Raw genomic sequence first — 19,204 nt, 5'->3', positions numbered from 1 at the left:
ATCTAAGCGACAGTGAATTGGAATAGATAAAGTCCAGCTGAAGAATCAAAATATAGAGGAAAACAAGGGCACAAGATGTTCAAACTACAGCTCCCAAGAAAACTGATGGCCAATTTACAAAGAGAAAAATTTAATTCTATTTTTACATGTCTTTTTCTTTAAGAAATAAGAAAAGTCCTGTAAAGGACACTTTACTAGGAAAAAAGAAAAGTTATAACAATGAATTTTCCATCATTTGAAAATTAATTTTGACAGAAAATGTGGACCAGAATCAAATTCTGCATCGAGTGTGTTTGTCAGAAGTCAGTGCTGCCCATGGGGCAGGCAGGGCAGGCCAGGAGGGAAAATGACTTACATCTGGAAAACGCAGCCCTGTCCACTTTACTAGAAAAAAAAAAAAAAGAAGCAGGAATACCTGCCATTCAAATGCTTCCTGATGGACTGAAACTAAATGCCCATGGCCTGCAGTTTGACACCATAGTGCAATAACCTTTATTTCTCTTTTTAACAGCAGAACTGATCTCAGGGGAAAGAAAATTAAAAAATCAGAAAGATAGCACTTGAGAGATGCATATATCATTGTTTTGAACATGATAGACAGTGAGCATTCATTATTCAACTTAAGAAGTTCTGACATCTCATTCATTCACTACATGATCAAAATATCTGAAATATGGACAGTTAATATTGCTGTAGGCTTTTACAGAACACATTGGGCTACTGTTATTTGAGAAATCAAGCTCCACCAAATTATTTACAGAGCCAGTAACAAGTATAAGAGCAATGCAGAAATGTGAGTAGAAGAAGTTATACTTTTTAAATAGCACAGGCCAGACCAGGTGGTGTGAAATGGTACAAGTCCACTGTGGTCTCTAAGCAGTACCGTGACTTATGTCATTTCTGGATCTGGATGGTTATTTGCATGCAATTTCAATGCCTGTTCCTTGCAAATGTATACCTTTTGAGGCATTCAATGTATTTTGCTGCAAATCCAGTAGTACAATGACACAGGTAATTCCTTGAAGCATTTCTATTTACAGTTTCCTTCAGCACTGCATATTTTGCTATGTAACTAACTGCAATCAAAGTAGGTAGAAAAACAAATAAAAAAAACCCAACCCACCATTAACCAGTTAACCATTGGATTAAGTCATAAGGGAGAACCTAACTGAGAGCTAATTAGAATGAGTCTTAGGAAGTCAGTGGCTGAATACAACAACTATCCTATCAATAGCAGAGATTATACCTTGGATGTTCATACCCCAGATATGGAGGCTGTCACCTGAGTTACAGAATTGCTCTAACTGGGGACATGTTGTGGGGTAGAACTAACAACCATTAATTACAGAGAGGAAAAAAAAAAAGAAGCAAGAAAAAAGTAACAATTGCAATTATAATAAGAGACTTCCTACAGACTCTTCCCAGTCTTGTCTGGTTCTGGTACTATCTTCATCCACCTTCTTCCTCTTCCTACTTGCTGGAGACCTGTTCTTGCCAGTTGGACTGGGACATTAGCTTTTCCCATCATAAAGAAGAGCAATAGTTTTTTTGTACCTCTATCTGCTCTAACTGTACAGGAAATTGAAGTGATAGAATATTCAGTCATATCAGCACACATTTACCCGAAGTGTAACTATTTGTTGTACAGCAGCACTTCTCACAATTCAATCAGTATTTAGTTAAAATAATATTTCTTTGAGTACAATTTAAAGACTATTAAAAAAATCCCACTTTTATAGCTTTTGCATTGAAATTTGAGATTGCTAGCACTCATGAAAATGAAATGTGAATAGCACTGATGGAACGTAGTATAATGTAGGCAGATGATATGCAAGTATCACCAAGAATCTCTGTGAGCAGCTCTATTCTCACCTGAAAAGAGTCTTCCTGGTATTCCTTCCATACTCTGATTAGATCGCAGACACTGAAAGGGGAATAAATAGCTACCTGCATAAACCACCCACAAACAAGCAAGCAAATGTCATTTTTAGATAAAGATATGCAGATTTATTTTTACCATGAAGGGGTATTAATTGAATTTGAACCTGAAGGGGTTCTGAGCACACTCTGCTAATAAATTGCATGCTGGAAAAAATAGGTCTGAATACCAAACGAAAGCAGACATCCCCGGTGCCTATTTTTATTTAAAGTATGTATACATACGCGTGTACGTCTGGGGAGTTTCAGTTAACTGCTTGCACATCAGGGAAGATCAAATCCCGTGGTGTGAAGCCACAAACCTGGACTGCCACTCTGCCGATGACCATCTGCCATCCACGACGAAACTGGCATTTCAAACTGAAGTGGGTGTCCAGTGGCACTAAGACATTGAATTCTTTTTTGAAAAATTGTATTTTTCAAAAGCTGCTAGGCATTTTATGAAAGTACATAAGGAGTTAATTTGAAACAGGTATTAATAACAGCTGGCAATGGATTCTTCTGATTTTGTGCTGCTTTCTCAAGATTTGGCAAACTGTCCCCCAATCACACCAGAATGATGAACAATTCATGGTTCAATTTGAACTCATATTCAAGCCTAATTATGTCAGATTCCTTTCCAATTATTTTTCAATTTGTTGGACCAGTTAGGTGTAAAATATTACTACTTAGAATCCTTAGAATCACAGAGAAAAAAGTACGTTAAGACGCAAAATATCTAAGACACTTTTATGTATATTTGTCAGTCTTTACAAGAATTCATTCTGATACCACAGTGATGATGGAAGTGCCGAGGCAGGCTTGCACAATGCAGAAACTTCCTGTATATTTACAGAACTGCAGAGAAATATATTTCTACAACAAAAGACACTTCTCCAGCTTCCTTCTCCGCAAAACAAGGGACGGCGGTAAAATACCAATACATCTTGCAAACACAGCAAATGTTAAAAAAAACAACAAAAAGCATTCAACATTTACGCAGAAGTACTGTTTTCCTCAGGGTCTCTGTCTACGAGATGAATGCTCCCCGTGATCACCGATTCCTCTTGAGCCGAGGTGTTCTCCAGCTGCTTATTTGTGCAATATGGAATGTGGCCACAAAAATACATGTAAATCCACGGGTTGGTGCAGCTATTTAAATTGCCAAGGAGCATGATAATGGTGAATGCTGAACCTAGAATTAAATAGTTAAAGCAATAACAGAGTAAATAAAGCGCTTGTACAAATAAGTAACATTTTTACAGTCTGCTTCTTTCTGGTGTACCTTCTCATATATTAATCTAATAGTAGGAAATTCCCATTTATTCCATGCACTCTGTAATTGTTGAAGGTATGAAGCATACTGTATTGCATGCATTTCAGAGTTAAACAGTTCCATATAGCTCTTTTTTGAGGTAGCTGAATTAAATGTAAAAGCAATTGCTAGCCTGCTACACAGGTGTGGATAAATACAGATAAAGATAATGATATAAATATATGTACAGTAAGACTCAAATTTACACTGACAGAAAGAATTCTTAAAACAAAGATCAGAAGCTTTTTTGTCCATCAGACAGAGCTATTATCTCCTCTTTCTCCTTTGGTTTATATCTTGGAGTTTAGAACAGGTGAACTTAAATAAAGTCACATACAGAGTCTGCCTTTCACAAAGAGGCAACAGCATAAGTTTGACAAGATTAATCTTATTTACAACATGATGTTCTTTGATATCTTTCTTGGGCTTGCTTTTTTTTGCTTTATAAACAGCTGTTTCACAACTTTTAATTGTTTCATAGTGTACTGCAGAGATTTCGTCAGTATGATTTCAATATTCAAAAATGAAATCAAATCAAATGTCTTATAAATAAGAAATAATTATTTTATTACTTTGAATAGTTAATTATGCCTTTTCACCTCAAGAACCCAAAATACTGCTGCTATAATACCTAAAACCTCTAAAAGTCTGAACCCTTGCCGGAGCAGACGATACTTTTCCCTGTGCTGTTTACTAATCTTAATCATTTAATCTTAATCACTCAAAACACACACACAAAATACACACTTTTAAGATGTTTTGATCACAGAACACATGAAGTTTTCTGTACCTAATTACATATAGCAGATAATCAATCCAGGATTTTCTTTCGAATCATACTCAGATGATCACATGTAACTTTTACACAAAAGCAAAGTGCAAATATAAAGTAATATAGCAATGTGCTAGCTTCCTATGAAGCTACAAATGAGGATGGAGAGTATCTTACCTTCAGTCACGACACTGGGGAACCACACAGACCACAGCTGTGCAATGAAGAAAGGTGACCAACAGAGAACATACGCAACAACTGTCACCACTGTCATTTTTACAGTCTTGATCATAGCCTTTGAAATACAGTTCACACTGCTGGCTCGGGATGGCAGGGCTTGCTTCTGATTTGTTACTTCGTATTCATTCTGTTTTTTCACATATATATTTCTTTTGATTATTTTGCAAATTTTAACCTGGCACGTGATAAGGATGGCTGAGGGAATGAAGAATATAACTACAAAAATCCAAGTCACATATGCCCTAGGGCCCCACGGCTGAATAAATTCACCCCAACACTCAAAGATACCTGGAGATATTTCAGTCTTAGAAAAGATAAATACCTGTGGTAGGCTAAGAATCAGTGATATAGACCAGCTGGTGCAAATGGGGATGTTCCAGAGAGCTCTCTTCTTTTGGAAAGTAACCATAGGGTAGCAAACTGCTTGATATCTGTCCACTGTCATGACCACTATCATATAAGTAGAGGCAAACATGCCCAGCAATTGTAGATACTTGATAATTCTGCACAAGAAATCTGGCCCTATGAAAACGTCTGTAATATCCCATATGAGTTGAGGCAGCACTTGAAAAAAGGCTACCACTAAGTCAGCGATGCTGAGGTGAAGCATGAATACATACATCCTAGAGAGCTTCTTTCTTCTTCGCCACAGCACCAGTATGAGAATAAAATTGCCCACAGACGCTGTCAGAAATATGACCCCCAGTACAGCAATCTCTACTTGAGCTAATTGCTCATCTCTTTCTGGTCTTCCAACAGGATCTGACTGATTTGTCAAACTCAGGAATCTGTGAGGAGAAGGGCTCTCGGTCTGATGTGTGCTATCCTGCATAGGAAATGAAAAATTCTTCATAGTGCACAGAAGCTACTTACAGTAGCTGCTACTTGCGACTCAGGTTGACAGCTGTGAAGTCCTGGCTAGCAAACAAACCAGCCCGGGTTCAGGTTTCGGTCTATCTTCAAGCAAATCTCCTCCTGCTTGTGCGAACTAAAGCACTGGGACCTGGATCTTGATAAAATTCTGTCTCTTGCTGGCGTGCAAAAAGGCTTTATATAGGCTCCCAGCAGAGCCTTATGTAACTGCAGAGCCCTCGGGTAGGCTGCAGGGACCGCAGCCAATGGCAGACCGAGCCACACAATTGGGGGAAATATATAAATAAAAGGCAAACTTCAGAGGCTCAACGTAATTCAATTACTCACTTCAGTCGAAGCCCGAACTTGTAAATAGCTGTGGCCAAAATCACGCTTAAATGATCTTACTCGGGAGATTTCTTGCAAATATTTCTTTTTTTACTCAAACCAGAAGTGCACGCTTCGGCTGAAGCGGGAGGAATGTTTGTACGTAGACGGAAAGTTGGGCCCCTGGGCCCAGGCGCATCGTCACTGCAATTCTCCAGGCTCCTGGGGCACGACCACATCCTAAATGCAGCAGAGACAAAGAAATGCATTTTTTCCATAGCTTTTTTTTTCCCCCCTCTTCTCTTTTTTGCAGTCACCTGATTCTGAAAAAAAAAATTAAAAATATTTTAACTGCCCTAAAAATAATCTTTTTATTGCAAGACAGGGTCAAGACTTAGAGGTTTTTTCTCAGCAAAATGAAAAATAACATATGTGAAATAAATTAATTCTAATGGGACTGTGAGCCTACTGAGAATTTAATAGAAAAATAAGTGAAAATTCAGTGGGAAATCCAACTGAGGAAAAGGTCTCTACAACTAAACAATTTCCAAGGGTCTCTCTTCTACTATAGTGCTAAAGGCTGGGAGGTCATTTTTCAGTACCTAATCCTTTTTATATTTATGGAGTCAGTTGTATCATGACCACAAGAATTCCATTGTTCTTCGATCTTCCAGTTTGACTTTTACATATTGTTACTGGTAGATAAGAAAAACAAATTTGATTTAGTTTTTGGTTTTTTTCTCCTTCAGTCTGCTGTCTTAATCACAAAAGATGCATTTAATAAAATGAATTAATTTAATATGAAAGATAACACAATCTTTCTGCAATCTTGTCTGAAGTTAGAGCACTCATATCCTTTTCATTACAGTTGTGAGACTGGTAATTTGAAGTCTTTCTGAAAAGGAAGCTGATAAGGTTAAAAGTATGTCCCTGCTGCACGTATCGTACATGAATACTGCACCTACACTGATTAATCGCTGTGATCATGACTATGTTATAAAACCAGCTGAGGAATCTCACAAACAGACTACCATCTCTTTGGCACTAAAAGTTTTCGTGTATCAACAGACAGGGGAAGGGCAAAATTCATAAACAGAATGCTGAGAGAGATTACGACGGTTTTAAAAACAGCGTGATCTTTTCTCTCCCTCTTTTCTCCTTCTGTCCCAGCACAGGACTGATGTTTGTTAATATCTCAAGCAAGGGTAACACTACGAGAACAGGCAACAGACAAGCTGAACAGTCTCAGGGAACTTTGCCACTGGCAGCAGCTGTAAGTATCCATGATCCAGATTCGGCTGAACACTGCTGCAGCTGCCTGAGCCCACAACAGCTTTTCTCTATGACCATGTTGCAAAGAGTATGAATCATAACAGCTTAATCTAATATACCTGATATTTTTTTCCTACATGGAAGCCTGTTTGGAGGAAACTTGTATTCCTGAGGTTGCTTCATTTTAGTTTTTCCCCCAGTTTGGAATCTATCCCGATTACTGGGAAACAGCATGGCAAGACCATAAGGGAACAAATGGTTTTGCCTTTACCCTCGCCCTCCCTTCACCCAGCCCCTTCCAGAAGAATCACTGAATTGGCCACGAATCCCTGGCAATTCTGCTGATGGCAAAGACTGCGCTGCAGAGCAGGCTGGCTGATCTCCAGTTCTGCCTCCAGATAGAGACAAAATTTCAAGTGAGTGCTCCAAAATCATTTACTTTGACCATCCTCACTCCATGAGTTAACAAAAAGCCAGGTGGGGTCTTTATTCTTCTAGCAGGATACTGGGTAGCCATCTACATCTAGGCAGAGCTAGGACTAAGTGGGTTGAAACGGGAACATGCTGAATAGAAAACGAAGCCCAGGGTCAGACATGGAAGATAAATTTACATTTCATTATATGGACGATGATCAAGGAATTATATGTAAAAGGACCAGAATATGCAATACAAGTCACTTCTGGGATACTATTGGAAGACTAACCAGAACATAGTACCAGCAGCATACATTTGCATGATTTTCACCATGTATAACGTATGGGTAGACATACAGTTCAGGCAAATGTGTTTTAGCACCTACACCTAGAATAGTTAAACAAGGTCCCCGGGAACAGGCAGCTCTTCCCAGGGATACAGGCCGTACGCAGCACACGCTGTCTGGGCAGCAGACGTGCTCGAATAGGTGTCAGACCCAGCATGTGGACGTGGGTTAAAGGGCAAGCAGGCTGTGCAACAAGTAGTCTTTGCCATGTTTATAAAAAGGGAGGTGGCCCTCCCTGTACAAGTTGTCCTAGTGATGTAAGACTCTACTCTATCTTGCATATAATCAGTTCAATATATGTTAATGGTTTTGTAACTTTATAATTGTGCTCTTTCCATCTTTTTCATCCACGTTAGCAGACATTCAGGATAATGTTATATTGAAATTGAATCCACCTGGGAATATAACTCACTGAGAAAAGAAAAACAGGATAACAGATGAAAATGTTTAAGTAGTCTTAGCTGTTCTTTTACTCCAATAGTGTCCTTCTCCTGTTGCACAGCTTTGCTTCATTCCAAACCATATCTGTCCAAAGTTAAATTCTTTTCCTAAATTATTTACTTTCGGTAATGTGGGAAGGCACATTTTAATTAACTTCTGCGGAATTTCTCAGTGTGGGCTCTCATCTAATGTTTGTTGATTAGCTAGTAGGGAGGGATACAGCTCACGGATTAAGACTTAAATGTAGGTTTCTGCTTAGAATTACAGAATCACACGGCTGCTCAAAGCAGGGACAACACTGACTTCAGAGGCCAGTTTACTTAGAGTTTGTCCCATCAGGTCTTGAAAACCTCCAAAAGCAGACACGCCACAACCTCCCTGGGTAACCAGTTGCAAACGCTTTATTGTTTTCGTTGTGGAAAAGCTTCCTTATGTGCTACCAGACCCTCTCCCAATTCTGACCACAATCTCTCGTTCTTCTGCCATGACCTCAGTAAGAACCTGGCTTAGACCTCTTGCCAGCCTCCCTGTAGGTACCAGGGGCCACTGTCAGCCCCCCGAAGACGTCTCTCCTCGAGGCTGAACAAGCTGTACTGGGAGTCTTGCAGAAGATGTTGTACTCAAGGAGCTAGTGACCTTGAACAGGACATGTCTGGTCTACTGGGCCTTGTACTTAAAGCCTGTGCACTGGTGAATGGTATGACAGAGATGATGTCCCAGCTTGCCAGAAGAAGATATGAAAGTTTGCTGCACAAAATAAAAGGCTCCACGGTGTGGGAGACAGGAGGAACCCCTCCACAGACAGCACCTGTGCAGCATGCCAGGGGAAGATCTATCTGGTGTCTGTCTGATGCTGCACAAAAGCGGGGTTCCCAGCATCGGAAGTGATTTAAGATTTCCTTGCTGTCTGTATTTCTGGTTTTATCCTATCTTACAAAACCAGCTATGTTACCACACCCTTTATTGTTGCACGACCCTGGCACAGAGCACAACCCCGAATAGGTTACGTCTTCCAGCCCTCCGATCATCCTCATGGCCCTGTGCTGAACTTTCTCAAGCTCATCACACCTTTCCTGTGCAGAGGCTCCACGGCCAGAGGCAGCATTACAGATGTGGTATAACAAATGCTGAGTAGAGGGGAATAACCACTTCCCTCGACCTGTGGATTACATGCGAGCTGTGCATATCAACTCCCACCACATCCAAAGGGAATCAAGGCTTCAGTTCAGTGCCTAAACATAGGTAGAGAGTACTGTTTGAGCTGCCCTAGGGTACACTGAGATGGCCCAAGACTCATTTAGCATAGGCTGTACCTATCATTGTGTTAGGATTGGGGAAAGATTTAACTTTTTAAAGTCTTTCCATTTAGTTTCCTCAGTGTATTATTTTTTAAATATTATCTTGGAAGATGAGATATTGCCTAGCTTGTTGTTATTGTTGCAACTCACAAAATTCCAACATTATGCAATTAATAATTCCTTCATCCATCCTCTGGCATTTGATACTCTAAATCTGTGGTACTGTCAAGTAATCCATTTGAATTTACCGAGGCTGCACGAGATGTAAATCGGGTAAGCGTTTTTTTCTGATCCCGTAGCTGGGTAATGATTTCAAGTTACTTTGTTGATCAAGGAGATATTTTCAAAGATAGGATTTAGGCAAATCTGAGACACAATTTCTCCCGTGGCAACAACAGAGACTATACTAGCCCGAGTACCTTAATCATAGCATCGAGTCATAGAAATATCGGTTAGAAGGGAGTACCTTTACCATAGAATCACTGGATCATAGAAATATTGGTTGGAAAACACTTCTTGAGGTCTTCCTCCAGACCTTAACTACCTATTGAAGTGGGACTATTACCATCAGTAAATCAGGTCAGACATAGCTCTGTGCAGCTGGATCTTGAAATCCTTCACTTATGGAAATTCCACCTCTCTGGGCAGCCTGTTCCAGTGCTCTTGGTGAAGAATTACTTCTTAATGTGCCTTCAGAACCTCCCACAGTGGCTGCTGTCCCCTAGTAGATCACCTGCCACCACTGAGAAGAATTTGGTTCCATCAACTCTGTAGATGCCCTTAAAGTACTTAAAGGCTGGTATTAGATTACTTCTTAACCAAATCTTTGCCAGACTAAACAATCTTTGTCTTCCAAAAATGGCACGAGTTGCAGTGCATTGCAGATGCTTTTTGCCAAGCCAGCCAAGGAATATATGCTGAAGCAGAAATATGGCGCATTTTAGTGTTAAAAGCCCCCCACCAACTTCTAAAAACCAGTAACTGTTTCATCTCATGAAAGACATTACTTATTAAATACAACTTGTGAAGATAATGGGTTTGCACTCCTTTGCTTTGGAATTCATAAACAAGTTCTAAAAAGTTCCTATTTAAGAAAAAGATCAAGTAGAAAATACTGCTGTCTGCTTTTGATTTGAGAAACCCAGGTTTGCCTCTTTTCTCTGTCAGATTCTGTAGATCTGAAGAGCTAGTAGATTATTGCTCCTGCACTTGTCAAGTCATGAAAACCAATTAATTAAGAAAAGCAAATTTTCACATGGTTGGCTATGTCTCTAGAGGATTTTAGAGAAATCAGAAATTATTTCCTTAGTGCTGATGTGATTCTATTGCTTTTCAAACATTAAAATGTAAAAAAACAGCTACCATAGACCTTGTAGGGTGGAAAAGACTAAAGCATGCAGTAAAAGATTCAGTTATGAAGAAGATGGTAGAAACATTTACGTCTTAATATATATTTATATAAAACATTTACTTAGTAAAATATTCTAGAGTAGATAAAAAGAGTTAACACAGGATTGCATTGAAATTGCCCTACTGATAGAGAATACATTTGAGGAGATTAAGTAATGTAAATACATACCACTAGCATGAAATGTAACAAGAACTCCTTTTGGAAATATAACGGGGAGCATATAGATTCTTTCACATAGGAGATTAGTGAAAGTTATACATGAGTACTCTTCAAGGATTTAGCCTGTAGTGTGGATGCATTTACAGCAAGGTAGATTCATATCTTTCAGTATTAAAATATTGCTTATTTCCAGCATGCAGTGGATAAACCAGTTCACTGTAATTCATCTTTCCTGGAGTAAAATTATGTACACCTTTTTGCTGCTATACTAGTACAACCTCCTATAGTTCTGGTTTCTTAAAAAAAAAAAAAAAAAAATCCCACCGCTAATTCAGTAGCTATATTAACATAAAAAGTTTTGGACCCAACTTAATGATCCATTCCAACCCTATATAGTTAGAAATTTACTAGAGGGGGTCTATGGAACTAAAGCAGCCTCAAATGCAACAGCTAAAGTCAACGTGCCACCAAAAGACAGGGAAAAATGTACTGCCGGAAAATGTATTTCAGAAATCATATACAGAACCATGCAGTGCAGGCAGCTACTAATGCTGTTGTCACAACACAAGCAGACACAAAATGATAAATAGTGCCAATGACTCCATTCCTCAGAAAGAGTTACGCTTCAATTTGGACAAAAACTCTTTTGGGCAGGAAGGAAAAGTTTTAGGGAAGCCAAAAGATTATTAGAAAATGTCAGGACAACCCAAAATCTCACCAATTTCCAGTCCAGACACATTACAAACTACCCTTAAGTTTTCAAATTAACATTATAATGAACATGGGACAACATTCTGTCCTGCTAACCTAATCCAAAAATGGAATTTAAACCCTTCAAAGTGGGTCTAGCTCTTAGTTGTGCATATGCCTATGTTTTGTGTGTGTGTGTTTTGTGTGTGTTAACTGCGTATTTAAAGGAAGGGGAAGTTACTTCAGTAAGATTAAAAGCGACATAACAACAAATCCAGCTTTATACCCTTAAAATGTAGGACTGCAACACATCAAACTACTATAATTACTGTTAGGCAATATTTTGGAACAAAACCCTCCTAAATTAAGTGCATCCTTCAGTAGGAATAAGCCACAGGCATTAAAGCCAGAGAAAAAACAACGGGTATGGGTCCCCTGTGACTCGTAACCAGCCATGTCGTTGGTACTCATAAAATAGTACCACTAACTACGTACATTACTACGTGCCTCTTTTTAATCCCTAAGGAGATTATGTCTGAAAGAGTAACTTTTTAACCTGTTTCAGTAAAAGCTTTATTATTCACCAGCGCTGACCTCATTCTTTGGGCATGTTTCTGATTTCAGAGACGTAGCTGACAGCAGCGACTGCAAGTCCCACTCAGCCCAAAGCCTGGAACTGGATTGCTTAATTCATGTACCTGAATTATGGCAGTAGAATTATCTTCCTCAGTTTGTAAATCATTCTCTAAATAATACCTTATTTTCCCATTGCGGCTGTAAAATTTTGTGCAACTTTAACACATAGTGTTTACCTGAACAATACTGAGCTTCTACTGGTACTTCTGCAACTTTCATCAGGCTACTTTAAGTTCAGATAGAAATAAATCATTATAAATCAGGTACGTAGGTTTCTGCCAAAAAGTATCTTTGTCATTTGCAGCATCCCAGACAGTCTGGATTCTCTATTAGGACACTAAATGGTCTGCCAGCTCACCTGCCACCAGGACCGTGGAAAACAACTGATGGATAAGGAGCCTCACTGAGGTTTATCAGAGCAAACAAAAATGGAGAAATAATGTGTAACTTCAGAAGGAACTATGATGGACTGTTTTTGAAGAAGAATGACAAAGTACTTTTTCCACAGATGAGAAGTTTTAAACAGAGTTTTTTAATAAAGGGAAAAACGCTAAGATGGAACCTAGTATAATACCTCAAGGTCTGGTGCAAAGGTCAGGCATATTTCAATGTTTTAATTAAAAGATATAGTAAAAAGCAATGACTCAGTTTCTCTGATGATACTGAATATGCAATTGCAAAAAGAGAGGACAGTGAATTAATTCTAGTGGACCTAAAGAGACTGTACGTTTTGACCTCCTTCCATTCATGCCAAGAACTTTGGCACTTGCACAATCATACTCTCAACCAGATGCTGCAATAACAAGATTCACATCTATCAGTTCTTGAGTGCTGAAAGACAACAGAATGACTATTAAAGTAATCACAGGGGACTTAAAAGGAATTGTAATACAACATCTAGCATGGGTCTTAATTTCAAATTCTAAGTAATCAACTGCATTATTCATAATTACTCTATAATAATTTGATTAGTACACTCTTGTTTGTAGCAGCTAGATTTCTAGAATCTATCTACAACTGGACCACGTCCAGAGGGGCACGATGAAGATGATCAGAGGGCTGGGGCACCTCTCCTATGAAGACAGGCTGAGAGAGTTGGGGTTGTTCAGCCTGGAGAAGAGAAGGCTCCAGGGAGACCTTATAGCAGCCTTCCAGTATCTGAAGGGGGCCTACAGGAAAGATGGGGAGGGACTTTTTACAAGGGCATGTAGTGATAGGATGAGGGGTAATGGCTTCAAACTGGAAGAGGGTAGATTCAGATTAGACATCAGGAAGAAATTTTTCACTCTGAGGGTGGTGAGGCACTGGAACAGGTTTCCCAGGGAAGCTGTGGATGCCCCGTCCCTGGAAGTGTTCAAGGCCAGGCTGGATGGGGCTTTGAGCAACCTGGTCTAGTGGGAGGTGTCCCTGCCCATAGCAGGAGGGTTGGAACTAGGTCATCTTTAAGGTCCCTCCCAACCCAAACCATTCTATGATTCTATGCATGCACAAAAGCACTGTTCAAGGCCAGAGACCATTGACTATGAGCTGTGGAGGCACAGGAAATCAAGATTAGCTGTGTCAGGTACCAATTCCCCAAGCAGAATACAGAACCCTGACTTAGAGATCCAGGCATCTTTACATTGTGTGTGAAGCAGGAAACTGCTTGGACTTGGCAAAGGAGGAAAACGAACAGAGAGGGGCATAGCTAAAACACAGATCTGTTTCTAATCTAGAGTCTTAACTCCGAAGGAGATCCAGGTACCTTTACCCATTCGAAATGCAGAGTCTTTAACTCTAAAGGTGCCTTACAACCATTCCTTCATGGGACTTGCCCACTGCGTCCAGCTCTGGAGTCCTCAACACAAGAAGGATATGGACCTGTTGGAACGGGTCCAGCAGAGGGCCACAAAGATGATCAGAGGGCTGAAGCACCTCTCCTGTGAGGACAGGCTGAGAGAGTTAACATTGTTCAGCCTGAAGAAGAGAAGGCTCCGAGGAGACCTTATAGCAGCCTTCCAGTGCCTAAAGGGGGCCTACAGGAAGGATGGGGAGGGACTCTTTATCAGGGAGTGTTATGATAGGATGAGGGGTAACGGCCTCAAACTGAAAAAGGGGAGATTTAGATTGGATATCAGGAAGAAATTTTTTACAGTGGGGGTGGTGAGGCACTGGAACAGGCTGCCCAGGGAAGCTGTGGATGCCCCATCCCTGGAAGTGTTCAAGGCCAGGCTGGATGGGGCTTTGAGCAGCCTGGTCTAGTGGGAGGTGTCCCTGCCCATGGCAGGGGGCTGGAACTAGATGATCTTTAAGGTCCCTTCCAACCCAAACTGTTCTGTGATTCTGTGATTCTGTGATTCTGTGAAAATGGAGATCTCTGGGCAAGGAGAGGAAGAACAGCAGGAATAGGAGGAAAGGGGAACAGAGAGAAGGTCATTGACAATATCTAGTATAACACTATTCTGAATAGAGCATTTGCCCAGGTGATGAAAGAAAATAGGTTCAGTGCTATTTTCAGCCTGAGAAAGTTTAAATACTCATTTCTGATTCCCTAAGAGAATTTCCTGTTCACCAAGGCAGAATGGAAGATGCTTTCTCCTCTTATTGAAATGAGGTGACTATGCAGAAAAGAATTGAAGATTCATGGAACCAAGAAGAAACCCTGGAAAAAGGGACATAATGTTGTATCCTTGTGACTAAAGCACTCCCATGGGAAGGGGAATGCCACAGTCTGGTGTTTGCTCCTATTATATATATATTTTATACCTAAAGCTATTACATAATGAGAATAATCCGAGGAACCAAGACCAGAAGCTATGGCCATCCTTGTAGATGACTTCCTAACCATGAGGCAGAAAAGTCATATTTAATTTTGCATTTACCCTTCTGTTCCAGTACACACACTTTTCTCATTTGGAATAACCCCAACAGGAAAGACACCATGGGAGTAACTTGGGTCTTTCTGACTATAGCTCCTAAGGCTGCCGGCACTGCCCAGTGCGGCACTGGAGATAGCCAGGCTGGCTTGGAGTCTCTGCAGCCACAGTAGCAGCACAGAGAGAGGAAGATCAGGTGGGATTTAGTGCAACCTGTTTCTGCTCTAGTACTGTATTTGCACATCATGGTTCCATAGCAATGAAGTCTGTGCTGGTTATCAGTCCCGTAAATGCACTACACATCTATACATAATAGACAGGTTTTTGTACAGCAGTCCCAGACTGTCTTCTTAACTAACAGCACCTTGTGCATCCACGGAGAGCAGCTGCCTCGTCCACGGTGCAGACAGTAGCTCACATCCTGCAAGTAGTCGTATTCGTGTGGTGCTACAGCTGGATGAACCGGCATTTTAACGTGTGATTCGGTGTGGATGTACCCTTGGCGATTCCGACCCCCCTGCTACACTTCTCTTGGAAGATGTATCTGTGAGGGGAATGGGGTAACAACCCGCAATATTCACTGGCTGCTAGGTTAACTGATTATTTAATATTTAGTACAACAATTCATAATATTCTATGAAAAATAGTTGCCTTCTTAGCAAAAGTGTTACTTCCATAGTATTTTCTAAGAATCAATGTCAATAAGGGCCAAAGCAGCCTAATTACTTTAAGTAACTGATATAAGACACATACGAAGCAGTTGCAATATATCACCTGCTTTTTGGATTTATGGAAGGTAATTTCACAACTACGCGACTACCACAAAAAGGACACTTTTTGCTGAAAGTTTCCCTTATATTTGAGTTGTTTAAGCCCTTCTAAATCTTCAAGATTTTTAGTTCTTCTTTGACAAGAGAAAAATATTGAAGGGAAGTAACGGAGATAAAAAAGCAATAAAAAATAACGTAGAAACGTTCCGTTTGATTATTTGCAGTATTTGTGCCAAAAACCGCATCCAAACGAATGTCTGCAGAAAGTTCCGTGCTATCATAAGCATGATATTTTGTGTCTGCGTCCAATGGTCTTCGTTCTTATTATTTTGAGAACTTCCAGTGAATGCTCATTCAAGTTGCAAATTAATTTTTCAATATTCTATCTCTGAAAAGAAGGAAGTGTTTTCCCATTTTTGTCTGCCATCTAGTGTTAAGAGGCAGAATACCTGTGTTCTGCATTTACAAAGCTGAAAATACTCAGGAGCGCTACACAGCTTCTGCCTGTGTCATACTACATTGACGAAAATACAGAACAGCATTTTCCCTAAGGCTTAATTGATGACGTTAGATTTAAGCAATTGTCTCAGATACTATTATTAGCAGAATACTACACTACCAATGTATGTTAATTTGTCATAGTGCTTTGAAATACTTGGGTTTTTCTAATTTGTTTCAGTCTCTTAGGTGACAGTGCAGGATCCCATCCATAATCAATATGGTGAGTAAAAATAAAAACCCTGCTTGTATATACTCAAATGCTATTCATATAATACCTTTGTATCAAATGTACAGTGAAAGTATATGCAAAACTAGTTTCTCAGAATTAATATCTCACCCCTGGAAGTTTTTCTATTCAGGTTTAATTCAACTGAGCTGAAGTCACCGAACTCTGCAACTGGAACAGCAATAAAGAGTAAGGCTTAGTTTTTTAAGGAGTTCCAGAATTAATTCATTTCAGTATATTTGCGCCACCTTTTATAGTGAAGGAGAGTGTCAGAAAATAGAAAACTTTCATATTTCTTAGCTCAAGAAAGAGAACCCTAGAAAGACAAATTTTGGAACAATTATTTCAGGTAAATACCCTATTTTTATCAAACTCTCTCATAACTCATTATGACTTTCTCTCCATGTAGCAGTCCAAGACAAGCTTACAAATGTGAATGTCAGAAATAATTAATGGCATTTAAAAGTGTAGCATACATATAAATGAACACAGTTAACTCATTTGTAGTATGGACATTACAATATTTTGGCTATAACATGACAAAAAGCACTTACACCAATGAACTTTCTTTCATTAAAGTAGGAAGATTTGCCACAATTTTCGATCTGTAACTTGATTTACAAAAGTTTGAATCTTACCAAATGTATGAACAGGTACATTGAGATACATTTTGAAAGCCTTTGATTTTTTTAAATTAAGATACAGGGATAGCCCTCATTAAAATCAAACTACTTTCAGTGGTGTCCTAAATCGTAAACTATCACATTTTAAGGGACCACCCTGACAGACCTTGAGTCCTGGGTGTGCAACCTAATATAGATCAGCAAAAAACCCATCAATAATCACAATAAATTCTCACTTCAGACTTCCCATGGAAAGTATTGAAACGAAAGTATTTTTAAAACAGTTAATGTACATCCTATTAAAATTAAAATATATCTCAAAATGTGATAAATGGGATCATTTCCATACTATGTGAAATCTACTGTAATTGGGGTTAGCCACACTCTGAATACCTCAGGTGAATTCATCTCTCTCATCTAAAAAGTAGGTGTTTATTCAAATGGGATGAATCAGATCACCTTTACCTATTAAGAGAGCTTATAAAATTAGCTTAGTTGAAGTGCCTATCTTTTAAACAAATAAATTTGAGATAATTTCTTCTTAACGTCACGACCACAGTAAACAGACGGCTAAATTGGCAAAATGTTTGAGACGGTGTGGATACAGAATTTGTGCCTGGGAATACATAAATCTATCTTTTCTCGTTCGGTGTTTCTTAGCTCTTTCAGAGAGTTGCGTGGTTGTTTTGAGAAGATGATGAATCATGGGCCTCTGAACATGTCAGATCAGACAGGTCTGTTCATCCTTGGGGAGCGCAATGTGGCAAGAACGCGTGGGTTTGTGATTAGACCTGAAATGTGAAATCCCTGAATCTTTTCCTTAGCAATGGTATGAATTGACATACCATTGTACATATCCCAGTGGTGAGACGAATGCTTGAGCAGGCACGGAAGAGAATTTTACAATGAGATTATGGGAGAAAGTGTGACTGTTAAGGAAGGAGCTACGTGCAGCGAAAAGGGATCAGTTGCCACCTACCCCCAATACCTTATTTGCCAGTCAAAGAGAGGCAGGATGTGCCCTGGCGGCATGAAGCTTAATGTGGCCAAACTTCCTTCTTAATGAAGTTGTAGGTCTCGTTTTGCCTAATCCTTTGCTGTCATAAGAATGCAAGTTAGCCTGCTTAAAGCCAGCTCAGGCTGTGGCTTCAGATGGGCCGCTGCCTCTTAAGTCATCTGATGAGATCCAATTCAGTTCACCACCTTGGCAAGCAAACAAGAGTCCTGGGGCTTGCAGAAGGGCAGACACAGCTGGGGAAGCTGCTTAAGCTAACACTGCCACCACAGTCTAAAACATATCAGTGCTGCGTTGTTCTCAAAACAGCAAGTGGCATTTACCTAAAGAAACTCATAAAACTACAGGCAGCAAAACCTCCCTGCTTAGCTGCATCTGGAACTTGCGGCAGACACCGCTATTGTTTCAGCTATTAAGTTTAAAAATGAACTTAGCCGTATAAAATGAAAAACCACAATAAACTAAAGAATAGCATACGTGTCTTAAAAACATCTGCCTGCAGTAAACCATCACTAGATAACACAGCCAGATGTGTAGTCACCTACACAGATGCAGACCAAGTCTGCAGAACAGGCCACTGTAATCCAGAATGCCACAATTTGGAAAGCATTTGGGAGGGAACAGATGCGCACCTGGGTGCAAACGTCCACTGGCCTGTGCCAAAAGATTCCCAGATAATATGCGTCTCACAAGCTATTTGTGGCCACCGAGTACTTCACTGAGGAAGTGATACTGGAATGCTGCCTTTAAGTCTTGCCTCGATACTTTTTAAAGACTGCAAAAATTTGGTTGTATTCGGTTTAAGTGACAAGGTTCTAGGATTGAGGGGGCTGCAGGGGTGGCTTCTGTGAGAAGACAGCAGAAAGTGCCCCCGTATCAGGCAGAGCCAATGCCAGCCGGCTTTAAGATGGTCCTGCTGCTGGCCAAAGCTGAGCCCACCAGTGACACGGGTTGCGCCTCTGTGATAACCTATGTGAGAAAGGGTAAAAACTGCTGCACAACAGCAGCTGGGAGAGAGGAGTGAGAAGATATGAGAGAAACAGCCCTGCAGACACCCAGGTCAACGAAGAAGAAGGGGGAGGAGGTGCTCCACGTGCTGGAGCAGAGATCCACCTGCAGCACA

At 40.1% G+C, this 19,204-nt stretch overlaps 1 protein-coding gene across 1 annotated transcript; it reads right to left on the bottom strand.

The window, feature by feature from the left end:
* Nucleotides 1-260: 260 nt before the first annotated feature.
* Nucleotides 261-5,341, bottom strand: LOC134510184 (arg8-vasotocin receptor-like). Its single transcript, XM_063323170.1, has 2 exons — nt 4,182-5,341; nt 261-3,112 (listed from the first exon to the last, which is right to left on the bottom strand). Exons 1-2 carry the CDS (start codon nt 5,095-5,097, stop codon nt 2,913-2,915), a joined length of 1,116 nt encoding a protein of 371 aa, XP_063179240.1. The 5' UTR covers nt 5,098-5,341; the 3' UTR covers nt 261-2,912.
* Between the last annotated feature and the right edge of the window lie 13,863 nt (nt 5,342-19,204).

The sequence above is a fragment of the Chroicocephalus ridibundus genome, chromosome 1 (assembly GCF_963924245.1).
Source record: "Chroicocephalus ridibundus chromosome 1, bChrRid1.1, whole genome shotgun sequence".
Lineage (NCBI taxonomy): Eukaryota > Metazoa > Chordata > Aves > Charadriiformes > Laridae > Chroicocephalus > Chroicocephalus ridibundus.
This window is presented reverse-complemented; position numbering and strand designations above follow the sequence as displayed.